The 14,341-nt window shown below is 51.4% G+C and overlaps 1 protein-coding gene across 2 annotated transcripts in view; it reads left to right on the forward strand.

Moving 5' to 3' along the window:
• The window catches only part of LAMA5 (laminin subunit alpha 5), an 84,886-nt gene that overhangs the window by 41,574 nt on the left and 28,971 nt on the right, over positions 1–14,341 (forward strand). For both annotated transcript variants that reach the window (XM_050313855.1, XM_050313856.1), the window contains exons 7-22: positions 3,784–3,899; positions 4,747–4,865; positions 5,667–5,757; positions 5,912–6,046; positions 6,495–6,557; positions 7,747–7,887; positions 8,236–8,373; positions 8,621–8,755; positions 9,235–9,369; positions 10,676–10,813; positions 10,960–11,012; positions 11,204–11,303; positions 11,779–11,831; positions 12,243–12,348; positions 13,165–13,264; positions 13,470–13,626. In XM_050313855.1, coding sequence (XP_050169812.1) covers positions 3,784–3,899; positions 4,747–4,865; positions 5,667–5,757; positions 5,912–6,046; positions 6,495–6,557; positions 7,747–7,887; positions 8,236–8,373; positions 8,621–8,755; positions 9,235–9,369; positions 10,676–10,813; positions 10,960–11,012; positions 11,204–11,303; positions 11,779–11,831; positions 12,243–12,348; positions 13,165–13,264; positions 13,470–13,626 — 1,780 coding nt within the window. The remainder of the gene's footprint in view (positions 1–3,783; positions 3,900–4,746; positions 4,866–5,666; positions 5,758–5,911; positions 6,047–6,494; positions 6,558–7,746; positions 7,888–8,235; positions 8,374–8,620; positions 8,756–9,234; positions 9,370–10,675; positions 10,814–10,959; positions 11,013–11,203; positions 11,304–11,778; positions 11,832–12,242; positions 12,349–13,164; positions 13,265–13,469; positions 13,627–14,341) is intronic.

Below are 14,341 nucleotides of genomic sequence, written 5' to 3' on the forward strand. Positions count from 1 at the left end.
ATGCTACTTTTACTTGCAAGTGTCTCTTGCTTCCCGGAATTCCCCTCCTTCCACTCTCATTTGAATGCATTTGGCATCTTTGCTCTTGACCCCAAACTGTTCTCTGATGTTGCACCACATATTGGTAAGCAGCTGTTGCATTTCACCCAGAGCAGATTGCACTGACCTGGAGGAAGGATATATTTCTTACTTGGTTGCTTTGTATAGTCATCACATAACAGCTGTAAATCCTTTGGGATACAGCAAGAAAAGGTGCTGGGTAAATAGAACATCTCATGGCATTGCTGTACCCTGTTAGCAAGCCCAGGAGCACAGAGGAGTCAGCAGAAATATGATACTTTCAGTTGAGAAAACGAGTAATTGGTGAAATGCTGCCATTCTCCAGGCTCCAGCAGCAGCTGTGTCCAGCCTTCCTGCTGAAGTGGGCGCTGCCGGGAAGGCATTCCAGCCCTCCTACCCTGACACAGCACAGAGCCAGCTCGATGATAGCTGTGGCAATGCTACATGCCAGGAGGCATTGCTGGGGTCAGACACACTGTCCTCTCCAGCCCCAGCTGACAGAAACGTGTCATGTCTTCAGAAGTCTGTGCAGTGTGTGCCTCTGCACATGTCCTGCCTCTTCAGATGCTGATGTGTGACAGCAACAGGGCAAGAAAATGCAAACAGAGGAATGTGGATTGGTCTGGCCCTGTTAAAAGTCCCAGTTATTGTCTCTGCTTCTCATTGTAGCTTCCCTCTTCTGCACACGCCCGTGTTTCTTGTGCCTGTTGCCCAGCGAGGCAGGATGAGCACTTTGATAGAGGTGAGGTGAAACCTTGGCAGAGACTTTAGGACGTGATGAAGCATGTCTGTGAGCTGACTTCCTGGCCATAAATGATAATGTTTATCCAGCTTTGGAAAGTTTCTGTCAAGGGCCAAGGTACGGAGGCTGCACATCCAGCTGTGCTAAGCTGGCAGCACGTCTGGGCTCTGTGTGTGTGTGAATGTGCAGGGACCTGCAGTGTGTGGGCAGGCACAGCCTCCTCCAGGCTCTTTGCACTTTTCTCTACTGTCTGTCTTTGCCCCAAGATGAAATGGGCTGAATTAAGCAGGGGGAAGGAATGTTCTCCTGGTTAAAGATGAACACCAGCAGGATCAGGCATAGCCCTTTCTCCTGGCAAACCCTGGGAGCAGTGAGATAAGCATCAGCAGGAACCTGGCACAGAGAGCCCAGACAGGAATCATGTGTTGACATGCAACTGCTCAGGTGTGTTAACATGACGTGAGCTTAGGAGAACTCTGCAAGGGCTCTGCATCTGTCTGATAAGAGCAACTGTTTCTGTGGGTACACCCATCACAGATGCCAAAAGCTAGAGAGGAGACAACTGGAGAGTCCAGCTCTGCCTCTGTACCTGATGCTGAAGATAACCAACAAGACAACAGCAACCTGGCTGGTCAGATGCACATCTGCAGGTGAAAGATTCTTTCCCACTGCTGGATCCTGAACTCTGGCTTCCTCTTTCCCATTTTGGAAGGAAGAGCACCATGTGTGCTGGTAGATTTGTGCCATCTGTCAGTCTCTTTTTGCAGGTGGTTTTTCCTCAGCACAGTCAGAAGCAGAGGAAGGGACTTTTTTTTTCCTCTTGATTGTGCGACTCAGATGTCCCAGCCAAATCCAGATGCTGTAATGCTTGTGTGCTGCTCTCACCTCTGCCACAGCTGCTCACTGCAAACTGTTTAGTCTCTCTTACTGAGCACCAATTCCAGTGGGAAGACTGCGGTTTCATTTCTTATGTCAGGACAAGCAGGAAATATGTGCTATGTGAACACAACCGCTCCCTCTTCTTCCTTGTATATATTCAATCAATGAAACATGTAAATATTGTAGTTCATGCACATTTGTCCATAATTCATTAGCAGCTGGGATTCAGCACAAGGTGCAGTAAAGCCACGATAGATGATCTCTCCAAGAGGCTGTTGCTGACTCTGGGCAGCAGAGACTAAATAAATAACTCCCTCTCCATGTGAAATGTGCATCTTTACTCGTGGAGTGCCATCTCTTTGCATTCTGGGAATGGACCCCGTGCTTTCCAAACATCTTGAACATTAAAGAGCCAGGGTGTGTGGCTGGGGCCACGTCCTCCAGTCAGGGAGATTAACAGTCTGCTCAGCAGGTTTATAAGTTCCCTGACTAAGTGACCATCTTTCTCCACGCATATGTATATGGATATTAATTTTAATCTCCAACTGCTGCCATGGAAAGAAACCTTAAAATTTTGTTTCCTTGGAAGTGCTGAGTGGTAATCAGCCAGGTGAGAGGTCTGTGGGTGGTTTTCTTACAGAGACGTGGCCAAAGTTTGCCTTTCATTGAGTCTCCCCTCTTGGGTCTGCAAAACACTGGGAGAACAAAGTTCCTAGTTAATGTTTCAGGGCTCTTTTCTGCCACTTAGGCTTCAGCCAGGACTCTGCCAGCCACAGCCCAGCCTGGGAATGTGGGCAGGGGCAGGGTGTGATGAGTGCTCAAAGCCCTGACTGCGGCCAAGTGTCCCATGGCATCTGCAAGGGGAGGACCAGCAGCACTGGGACCTCCTGCCTCTCAACCCCTCTGGCTGAAGCAAACATGCTGAGTGTGGATCCTGCTTGCATTCCTGCAAAATTTCAGATTGTCCCATGTTTGATTACAGTGAGATCATTTGTCCCATGCTGCTGCCTCTGTCTGGCAGTACATACACTTGCAGGTCCCACATCTTAAAATTATGTGTGGGTGGAAACCCTGGCACTCAGCTCACTGCAGCCACAGATGAGTGTGTCTGCACTCCTGCACTTCACCCTGAATGACTGCTCCTTTTGTCCCTAATGTTTTAAAAAAATTACATTTATTTTTAAACACTGCTTTTGAATGGAAAAGCATTGGAGGGAGGGAGAGATGGGAGTGGCAGACGGGCCCTGAGGGGAAATGAGTAATTGCACAGATAAAAGCTGGAACATGTTGTATTATCCATAAGTCTAATACAACAGAACGCGTTTGTGTTGGATGGGAATCGCCTTCTGCTAAGTGGAGGTTTTGGAGATGATGTCACTGATGTTAATGAATCACCGTTGCGGTCGAGCAGGGACGAGATCAGTCGGTTGACTGTCGAGATTTCTTGCCTGGCGCCTCCGGAGCCGCCTGTTTACCCAGCACAGCCCTGCCTGGAAAGCAGGAGGTGCATTTCACAGGGAGTGTGAGGCCAGCATCTGCTAAAAGACCTAATTCAGTTTTCATGTCACCTCTCTGCAGCACAGGTACACCTGGAGGAGCAGATAGCACCTGTGTGGCCCCGCTCCTCTTCATCTCTGAGCTGTCATTTATTCTTTTCATGCTGGTAGGGACACCTTGTATCCCTGCACCACACTACACTACACAAGTAATCTGCTTCAGCTCAGGCTTCTACCACTGCCACCTCCAACCATTTCACATTTTATTGTCTGCAGAGCTGGCTCAGCAGTGTCACGCTGATTTTTCTCTAATCCTTGTCTCCCTATGAAGAAGAGAGGAGTGATGGTGGAGGAGAAAGAAGGGAGAGAATGGTGCTGGAGGAGCCAAGTTTGGTGTTCAGCTCAGAAAAAAATTAATCAGCAATTAAAAGGTTGAAAAAAATGCCTTAGAAGCCTCTTTTCCAGAATATCTGGATTAGCAAATACCACTCGTTCATGTATCTGACTGGTGACAGCTCTGCACAGCAGGGTCACATGGCAGCTCGCCATCCCGCAGATCCCTGTCATCGCCCCAACCTTGTCTGTGCCCTGTTGCTGTCCCTGCAGGCTGCAGTGTGACTGCCAGCACAACACCTGCGGCGGGTCCTGCGATCGCTGCTGCCCCGGCTACAACCAGTTCCCGTGGAAACCTGCCACTGCCGACAGCGCAAACGAGTGCCAGCGTGAGTTGGAGTTGGGCTTTCCCCTTCCTTTTCCATCTACTTTGCAAAGCACACCAGCCCGGACTGCTGGGGTTGGTGGTGTGCGGGCTGGGTGATGGGGAGGTCACTGTCACAGCGAGGAGGACTCTGCACAGTGGTTGAGGGCGCTCAGTTGAGGCTCACACAGGGAGGTCCACCAGGTCTGTGTGGGATTTGGACTCTGCTTATGTTCCAGTTCCTCCTGCGTGTCCAAGGGTTCGTGCAGGCGAGCCTCGTTGCTCAATTCTGTCTCCAAGATGAATTACGTTTGGACGTGTTTACATACAGGACATCTTTATTTGTCCAGAGAAGCCTTTGGTCAGTGCCGACAGTGGAATTCCTGCTGTAGTAGGAATGCAGAGCATACGGTGTCTTATAAGTGTAGGGTGGCAAAGAATCCTGTGGGTTTATAAAGCCCCCTCCCTGGGGGCTGAATTTTACATTTCACCTCTATCCGGGGTGGGATACAAGAGGCAAGAATGTTGTTTTCTAAACCAGGCTGTCTGAGGTCCCAAAGCTGGGTAGTTTCTCCTTCTCATCCATACACGCCTGCACATATTTTACTTGTGATTTTGTGCCCACTGCGCTCTCCTGGTTGCTGTCCAGATTTTGTGAGAGAGTTGCTGCTTCTGTGCTTTTGAACTGAAAGAATTCTTCAAGCTTGGGAGATCATGTAACCCCCCCCAGTGCATTCAGGCATCTTTTCTCATTGCAAAGTATCCCATCCAACATCAAACCCACAAAGGAGCTTTCGCATCGTGAGATGCAGCTGGTGATTGAAGGATCTCCATGGGCTGGGTGGCTTAGCTGATGTCTCTTTGTATTTCAGCTTGCAATTGCAATGGCCATGCCTATGACTGCTACTACGACCCGGAGGTGGATCGCCACAAAGCCAGCAGGAGTCGTGAAGACAAGTTTGAAGGGGGAGGTGTTTGTATTGACTGTCAGGTAGGGCTGAAGAGCTCCAGTGGAAAAGGCTTTTGCAAATTTTTGTGGTTTTGTTTTCACTGTCGACTTGGAGTTCAGCCTTGCTGGCACCTCCACCAAGCCCCTGTTACCTACATTAGGAATTTCCCTGGAAATTTAGTCTCTTTGCCGTGGATCAAAGGAGTGTACACCAGTAATTTAGATAACACTTGGGTTTCTAGCTGTCCCCTGGGTAGTACCACTGCCTTCCTGATGCTTTAGGGTTAGGTCTGCTGAGGCACTGGAACTGGGAGGGACAGGTTGCTGCTCAGCACTTTTGGAGGTCCCTGCCTAGTTCACAGCACTCAGGTGTTGCCATCTTCCTGGATCTCTCTCTGCCCACCAAAATGCCAGTCTTCTCAATCTCTGAAGCTCCCAGGGAAAGTAGTAAAGTAGCTCTTCCCTGCCCAGGGTGACTGTCCTGGTTAATTGACACAGTGGCATGAAACTTTTCACTGTGCTTTCTTGCTGGGAGGAAATAGGTTGCTCCCATCCTGCAAGCACAAAGTGACCGGGGCATTTTGCCATCTGAGGGAAGTGAAATGGGTTTGAGGTCAGATATGAACCTGAAACTCACTCTGTGTTTATGGGAGGATACAGTTTGGAGGAAATGCTTTGTTTCCAAATTGGTGTATGCGGCATTTTGAGCAGATTTATCTCTTCTGTGTGCTGACACTCCTGAGCGGCTTCCTCTGTAACCTGGGGCTGTTAGTAAATCTGGCAGATGAACAGTGAGTCCTGCAGGCTGAGGAACTGATGCTCCTCTAACCCACTGTCTTTCAGCATCACACCACCGGCATCAACTGTGAGAGATGCATCCCGGGATACTATCGGTCCCCTGACCACCCCATCGACTCTCCGTACATTTGCTACCGTGAGTGTGAACTCCTCTGTAGGTCGTAGGTGCCCTCTTGGACTTGGTGACACTGGAGAGGGTAGTCTGGAGGATTGGGCTGGGAGGATTTTTTGGTGTAGGGAGTCTGGGATCTCGGGCAGTGACACCACTGCTGACTTGTCGCTCTCTGCAGGCTGTAACTGCGAGTCTGACTTCACCGATGGCACCTGTGAGGACCTCACTGGCCGCTGCTACTGCAAGCCCAACTACACTGGGGAGCACTGTGATACCTGTGCCGAGGGATATCTCAACTTCCCCCACTGCTACCGTAAGTGGGGGCGATCAGATCTGGGATCCCACAGACCCAGGGGGTGTGGGAAGAGCCAAGAGCTCCAGTTGTGGCTGCTCTTCAGGTGCCTTTTCCCCATGCCACCTGGCACGCCTGACCCAGGAAAAGTTTTTGCAGGTGGGGACAAGCCCACATTTGGCTTGGATGAAAGCTGGACCAGAGCTGCTTGGTCTGAATGGTCTGAACTCAGCTCTCTGGAGTCAGTGGGAGCTTCCCATTTTGCTGGAGTTTCATCTTTCACTTTGCATGAAAGACAGGTTAACGAGGGCTGTAATGGATTGTTGTTTAGTGGGATATCCGTGCTTTGTTCCATGTTCCACGTTTTCATTCAGCCTGTTCAGCTCCAGGATTGTCAAGCCCTCGATATTCCGACAGGGTTTCTTTGAGGGTGTGTGATGACCTGTGCCATGTCTCTTTCTCTGCGTAGCTGTTCCAGCTTTCACTCACAACGACACTGGAGAACAAGTGCTTCCTGCAGGACAGATAATAAGTAAGCAGTGCAATTTTCCTTGATGCTTTCGCAATCACCATGATATCACTTTTGTTGCATCTCCCCATCCAACACAAAATCAGGTCTTCAGCTTACTGGGCATGTACGTTCTATGAGAGAGGGAGTGGTCTGAGAGAGGAGGCAGCTGAAAGGTGGGGGAAAGGAAGATTTATGATCCCTGTTTTTATAGACATGTAAACTCCAGCCTTGAGTGCCTGTGCAATTGCTTTTTTCTGAGGTCCAGGCCATATGGGGATGCCCTTTCTGGCCTCCCTGTGAGAGACCCTTGAAATACCACGGAGGGGCTGTGGCTGAGCTGGGAGCTCTGCTGTGGGTGCCTCTGAAGCATGCACGGGCAGCTGCTCCCTCTGTGTCACTTTCTCTGTTATTTAGAAAGTTCACTTATGCCCTCATCCCTGTTCCCCTCCACCTCCCTCCTCTCTCATGCTCACTCCTCTCAGTTCATCTACTCCCTTGTGCTTTTTCTTGTCTCTTTTCCCACTGAGTCCTTCCCTGTCTCATGCTCCCCAGAACACTCCAGATAACCTTTTCCTTCCTTCTGATATTTTAAACTCTGTATCTTCCAGACGGGTTTTTTTCTTTCCTGAGCTGGAATTTCTCACTTCCCTTCTCATTTCCTCACCTTCCCCTCCCTCTAGTTCTTGGATGATATTTGCTCTTCTCTCCCAGCCCAGCACCCCACACCACTGCTGTCAGTGATGGCAGGGCTGGCTCAGAGCCTCAGCAGTGCTCACCCAGAGCATCTGCCTGCCCTGGCACTGGGGAGGCCTCGGCTGTAGCTGAGCACAGAGTGACCAGAGAGAAAGCTCAAAGCTCACCCTGGCTAGCTGAAGATTCTGATTATTCCCCCACTTGGGTAATGCTGCACTGAATCAGCTCTGCCTGGGCTTGTGGAAGCAGAATTTGCCTGTCCTGTGCATTTCCCTGCTACCCACCAGCACCTTCACTCCTGTGTGGTGCTGAGCTCTCCCAGCTGTCCTACAAGCCAGGGCTGCTGGTTTCCTGGGCGAGGTTTGGTTAAAACTTTTGCATCTGGTAGGAAGGTTATCAGGAGGGGCAAATGCTTGAGCTGTTACCTCTCATGGCAAGTCCTACCCTATCCTTGTGGGACCTCACAGCTCGACTGACAGCCGTGTGTGGTGTTGCCCATTGTGTGTCCCCTCTCCAGACTGTGATTGCTACGCCGGTGGGACAGAAGGCAACGCCTGCCGCAAGGACCCTCGTGTGGGGATGTGTGTGTGCAAGCCCAACTTCCAGGGAACACAGTGTGACCAGTGTGCCCCAGGCCACTACGGACCCAGCTGCCAGCGTGAGTAACTGGGGGTCAGTGGCCCCAAACTCGCCCTGCTCACCCCCCTGCTAGGTCAGGAACGTGCCTCTCCTTGCTGGGGAGGAGAAATTCTCCAGCCCCACTTCCAAGTGACAAATTCCCATGACTTTTGCTGTTGTTTTTCACCCATCCCTGACCCTCCAGCATCCTCCCAAGCTGGCGGGGGACGCCTTGAGAAATTCCCTATGGATGTGAGCTGTGGGCCAGGCATGCTTGCTGTCAGCGACTGCTCCTCTTCCCCTGAGGAACAGGCTCTCTTAGTTCCTCTCCTAGGAAAGGGAAAGATGAAGAACCTGCTTATTTACTAGTGCCCTTGTTGTTTTCCAGCCTGCCAGTGCTCTGGCCCTGGTCAGTACGATGGCACCTGTGACAGCGAGACCGGGCAGTGTCTGTGCCGAACAGGATTTGAAGGGCACTTGTGTGACCAGTGTGCTCCAGGCTACTTCAACTACCCTCTGTGCCAGCGTGAGTATCCGTCCTCCCATGGGCCTGGGTGGCTGCACACAGCCAGAATCCTCTGGCAGGGGGTTGAAGGACTGGAAAGTGGGGTTTGGGGTGTTTTGAAGAGTATATGCAATGGACAGAGACTGATGGGTTGAATTCTTAGAGCAGCACCCACACACCCATCTGAGAAGCTTTCAGAGGAAAAGACATTGCCATGAGCTTTGCTGTGTGCTCCCAGCACAGGGCAGGTGGTTTCTCTGTGTTGCAGTGTGTGGTTGCAGTGCTGTTGGGACGCTGCCGGGAGGCTGCGACTCCGTCGGGAATTGTTTCTGCAGACCCGAGTTTGCTGGGCCACGGTGTGAGCAGTGCAGTCCTGGGTACCACTCCTACCCCCACTGCTATGGTAAGGACCTCAACCTTTGTTTCCTGCTGTTCTGTCACCTTCTAGAAAACATACCTGTTTTTGTAAGGCTTTGGTGTTTCTTGACATCAAACCCATGTGGTTTGCACTGTGAATTTGGCAGGCTTGCTTTGGAGGTCATGGATCATATCAAAGCCTGGAAGACAAAGCACTTTTTATCAGTCACACTTCCTCATCACAGCCCTGCTGTGACCTGGTGTCTCAGCTTATGCCTCTTTTGCATGTCGCTTTAGTGCATTAACCTACTAAACTGCTGGGGAACATTGAATGGGCTGTAAAAAACCCTCAGCGGCATTTTCCTGGTATGGCCATGACTCCAGCTGAAAACACCGCCTGACTTACCAGGGAATTAACAAATTATTTTAGTTCTGATGGAAAGGGCTAATTCCTGGGGGGCTGAATGACAGACCAGCAGTGGTTGGCCACAGATCATCAGGCTGCTGACAGTCCTGCTCTTGCAGCTTGCTCCTGCGATTCCCGGGGTGCCGTGGACAACAACTGCAGCCCAGCCGGCCAGTGCCGATGCCACATGAATTTTGCAGGACACACCTGCAACCAGTGTGCCCTGGGATTCTACGGGTACCCCAGCTGCACTCGTGAGTAACCACCTTATTACTCTACAACTGTTTGAAGGGAGGGTGTAACCAGATGGGGTTTGGTCTTTTCTCCCACGTAACAAGTGATGGGACAAGAGGAAATGGCCTCAACTGTTGGACTTGATGATCTTAGGGGTCTTTTCCAACCTAAACCATCCTGTGATTCTGTCCTTTTCCCTGGGCACTGCATCACTCCTGGACCAGAGCTGCAGTTGCCAGGGCTGAGCAATGTCTATGGCAGGTGCCTGTGGCCCCAAATACTCTGACCAGTCCTCCCCAGTTCTGGGCAGAGCGTCCCCATCTCCCTCCCTGCTGGCAGTCCGACTGGAAGCCAGATGTACTCTTATGTCTCCCAGCAAGAATTTACCGCGCATTAAAAAGTAATCCGTGATACAGTTTCCCTGAGGCAACAAAAGAGCATCATCACCCTCTTGCACTGTACTAAATGTAGACTCCTGAGCTGTGCCAGCTGGCAGAGCACTCCTCCCAAATGCTGATGCCGGCAGTATGCCTTTGAAGAGGCCGGAGGCATAGATGAAATGGTCTCACAGGAGTTCAGCAGTCACCTTTTTTTTTTTTCTCTTATAAAGCAGTGCCCACATTACAGAGCTGTAGAGGAGCCACAGCAAGGAAAGAACCACCTAATTTTTATGGAGTTTTTTAACCTGTTGTTTTGTGAGCAATGCTTTGCTATTAAGCCCTTCTGAGGGTGTCAGCCTAAAACGTCTCCTTTGGCAGGGATTTGAGGAGTGCTGGCTGGGTAAGGAAGGCATGGGCAGCTTGCTGACCTTTCCTGTGATAGGGCAGTGGGATCTCTGCACGTGTTCCTGGGAGGCAGGTCGTGCAGGAAGCCACAGAGCCATTGCCCTGCCCTTGCCCTTCACTCCCCACTGACCTGGTGCTGCAGCCCCCCTGCCCACATACACCATCTACAGGGCCTGATGGCTGGGTGCTGCTCTTGGGTGTTTGGGCTTTTGTAGAGCCTGATCTGTCACTGACCGACTAACTTTTGGGGGATGAGATCATACTTTCCCCTTTTCCTCAACCAAAACTTTACCCTCCAAAACACACATAAATGTATATGAATTGGTGTGAGAAACATAGCAGCTTGTACTGTTTTTCTTAGAAGATGGGGTGGTTTTAACCAAAAAGCGAAGAATGAGCATGTGTGTTATTTATAACCCATATTTCTGGCTGCTTTGATGGTGAAGGTCAGGCTGGCAAAAAGAGGCTGCTGCTGGGAAGCCTTGAATGCGGGAGTGCCTGTGCCCTGCAGCTCCAGCAGTTGCTCTCCCCTCTTTTGCAGCTTGCCAGTGCTCCCAGGAGGGCTCCCTGCACGGCACTTGTGACCAGGACACGGGGCAGTGCAGCTGCCGGCCCAAAGTGACGGGGCTGCGCTGTGACAGCTGTGTGCCAGGAGCCTATGGATTCCCCTACTGCGAAGGTAGTCCCCTTCTCCCTCGTGTCTTGGGGCACTCCAGTGTCCTGGGTCATTGTGGTGTGGTGCTGGTAAAGGGGTTTATCATTCCCCAGACAGCCTGGGTGTGTGAGTTAGTTCCATAAATCCCTCCTTGTGCTTCTGTTTTCCAGTGGGCTCCTGTAACCCAGCAGGGTTGGAGATTGCAGATCCCTCGCTGGCCTCGGTGAGTATCAGCTGAACCCACCAACCCCTGCAGGTCATTTTTGCATGATCCCCTTTATCTCATTTTGGGCCAAGTTCTCCCTTAAGCTCAACCTGAAAGCAGCCATTACCCATGCCAGAGCAGCACATCCCACGTTCAGCCACTGTGCTGCAAATTCTAACCTGCTCTTCTCACCCTCTCCCTTTCCCCAGGGCTCCTGTGCATGTCGGGCATATGTTGAAGGCCCAGCTTGTGACAGATGCAAGCCTGGATACTGGAACCTGACTCCAGAGAATCCCTACGGTTGCCTGAGTAAGGAAATGGCATTTGCACAGCCCCAGGAAGTCCCCTTCATGCTGTAAAGGTGCAAAACCCAATCTAGAGGGGAGACACACCATCATTGCTGGATAGAAGTGATGCCCTTCCTTCTGTCTTCTTCCAGAAGCTTTGACTCCAGTCAAAGCTGGAGTGGTCTGGGTAACCCTCACATAGAGAGGGGAAAGGCTGGAACCTGGAGCTTTTTTCTTGGGATGAAACTTTAAGGCTCATGCAATGAGTTGTGCCATTCTCAGCCCTCCCTACAGACTTTGCACACTTAATTTTTCATGGCCAAAGGTACAGAAAAGGCAAATGTTCTTTGGTCATTGTGTTCTCAGCAGTACTCTGTCCAAAATGAAATGTGAGCCCTTTTTGGTGTCCTCTGGTGTGGTGAATGCTGACCCCATCAGGCCTCTTCTCAGGGACTGATTGACCTTCTGGCTTTCTTGTTCATCTCCCTCTTCTCCAGGCTGCAAGTGTGACACCAAGGGCACCATCAGCAGAATCGCAGAGTGCCGGCAGGTGGGTTTGCTCCTCTGCTTCCAGGCTCATCTGTGCGTGCTGTGTTGGGAGCGTTCAGCTCTGTCTCTCCCTGCAGCTGCTGGAAAGGCCTGTCCTGATGCTGAGCTCTCAAAGTTCACACCACAATCTGGGCTTGCATGAGAACACGGGATTAAGACCTATCATAAATTAGGCACCTAAGTATGTCTGTGTCTGTCTCAGGATGCCTGGATTTTTGTTTGCCTGCATTGTTGGGTAATTTAAGTTATCTGGCCCTTATCTGGCCCACCCACGCGCAGGAAGCCATGTAGAGCATGAAACTCAAAAATGCTTCTGCAGTGTCTCAGATCAGAACCCAAATAACTGAGAAACAGCTTAACCGTGACAAGGAACAGGAGGGAATGAGTTTTCATGCCTGCTTTTCCCTCCTAGGGCGACGGGCAGTGCTTCTGCAAACCCAACGTGTGCGGGCAGTTCTGCTCGGCGTGCAGGGACGGCTACTTCAATGTGGAGAATGCAAATTACTTTGGGTGCCAAGGTGAGTCCCCTTTGTGGTGGCTTTGGGTGAATAAGGGGTGCTATGAGAACTGATCCTGGAGCACGCAGCTCTGGATAGACAGCTGATTGTTGTCCGTAGAGAGAACAGGCAAGAGATGTTCCACCTCCTGGTTTGGGTCATTGTTTTTGGGTGATACAGTTTAGTGCTCTAGGGGTTACAGTGGTAGCACTGGGTTGATGATTGGACTTAATGATCTTAAAGATCTCCTCATCTCTTGATGATTCTATGATTCTATAGCATGGCCCAGAGCAGGGGCTGGGTCTTCTGTGGATCTGGAGACCTGAGTTCACACTTTTACCACCACTGGACACAGGTCTGTCAGGCTGGGGAGCAGTCAACCAGGAAAGGTGTTCCTCAGAGTGCCAAAAACTGGTGTGTGTGAACCACTGGCCATGTCCTTGCATCTGTGGCCCTCCCCGTGCTGAGAGTGGGTGGCATGGACATGTTGGCTGCTTTCCGTCATGCCCATACGAGGAGGTAAAGAAGGAGATCCGGCCACTCTCAGCCAAGCCCACACAGTCGTGGCAGGGCTGGGAAGAGGGAGCGAGGCTGCTGCTGGCGGCACCCAGCCATGAGGGTTTGCAGACCTTGTTCCTCCCGCAGCCGCCTGGAAATAGCTCAGCACTGAGGTGGAAGAAGAGACGATCCAAGTGGGGCCGGGGCCAAATGTGAAAACGGATACAGTGGAATAAAAATAGCGGCCCAAGGCTCCCTGCCTGCTGGGACGTGCCTTTGATTAGTGACCAGGAGCTCGTTAGCACGGCGGGAATGTAAACAGGCTCTTCCTGCCCGCAGGCTGCCGGTGCGATGTCGGCGGGTCCCTGGGGCCGTCCTGCGAGGAGCGGAGCGGAGCCTGTCGCTGCCGGCAGAGCACACGCGGTCCCACCTGCACCCAGTAAGCTGCCAGCAGGAGATGCACCTTGGAGTGCTCTACCTACCCCTCGTTCCCTCGGGGATGGTGTCGTCTGCCACCACAGGGATGAGGACCTTGTTGGCTGGGCAGCTGCCACACCAGCCACCTGCCTGGCAGAGGCGTCCTCTTGCCTCTCCCTCCAGGCAGCCCAGTAGGTAGCAGCTCTCTCTCTCTCTCTCTTCCCCAGACCTGCACGGGACCATTATTTCCCTGACCTTCACCACTTGAAATTCGAGCTGGAAGAAGGCACCACACCGTCTGGCCGGGCCGTGCGCTTTGGCTACAACCCCCTGGAGTTTGAGGGCTTCAGCTGGCGAGGATATGCACAGATGTCCTCCATCCAGGTATGCCTGTGCCTGCATCCCAGCCCAGCTCCCTCTGGGGAGGATGTGGCCGGTGGAGGACTGATGTGCTTTTGGCACACATCTTTCACCCCAAGTGCTTCTCAACCCCCCCAAAGTGACATGGTGGCCAACATAAACAGCACGGTGTATATATAGCCTGTTTGTGCAGATATTTCCTGTAGCACTGGGGGTGGCATAGACTGATGAGGGGAAAGATCCTAAATTGGGAATCCCATGACATCCTAATCCATTTAGACAGAGGTGGTAGCGTGGTGATTACTTACAGGGATGTCTGTAAACGCTGTCTCTTAGTTTCCTTGTTCTTTCATCTGACTGCTCTTTCCTGCAACTCTCAGCATAACCTTTCCTCCCTTTTCCAAAAATAAGTTATCTCCTCCTTAGCTTCCATGTTCAGCTTGGACCTCTTGTTACCCTTCAGCCTCTGCCCCTTGCTGTTAGCTGGTTTGCTGTAGTGATGGGTTATGCTAATCTGGAGTTGTGTAAGCCCTAGAAGTGAAGCTGTTCCATCTGTTGACCCTTTCTTCTCCATGGTGGATTCTTCTGCATGGCCCCTGCGGAACTGTGTGTGTGTTTGGGGATGGGATGCAGGGCAGTAATTCTCTTGACAGTCTTGTCCCGTGTAAGATGCTCCTTACTCTGGTGCATGTACTTTCAGTTTCTTTGCTTTTTCATGCTTAGGTAAAGTAACAAGAGG

Source organism: Myiozetetes cayanensis, unplaced genomic scaffold (assembly GCF_022539395.1).
Source record: "Myiozetetes cayanensis isolate MyiCay16 unplaced genomic scaffold, myiCay2020 scf19, whole genome shotgun sequence".
Lineage (NCBI taxonomy): Eukaryota > Metazoa > Chordata > Aves > Passeriformes > Tyrannidae > Myiozetetes > Myiozetetes cayanensis.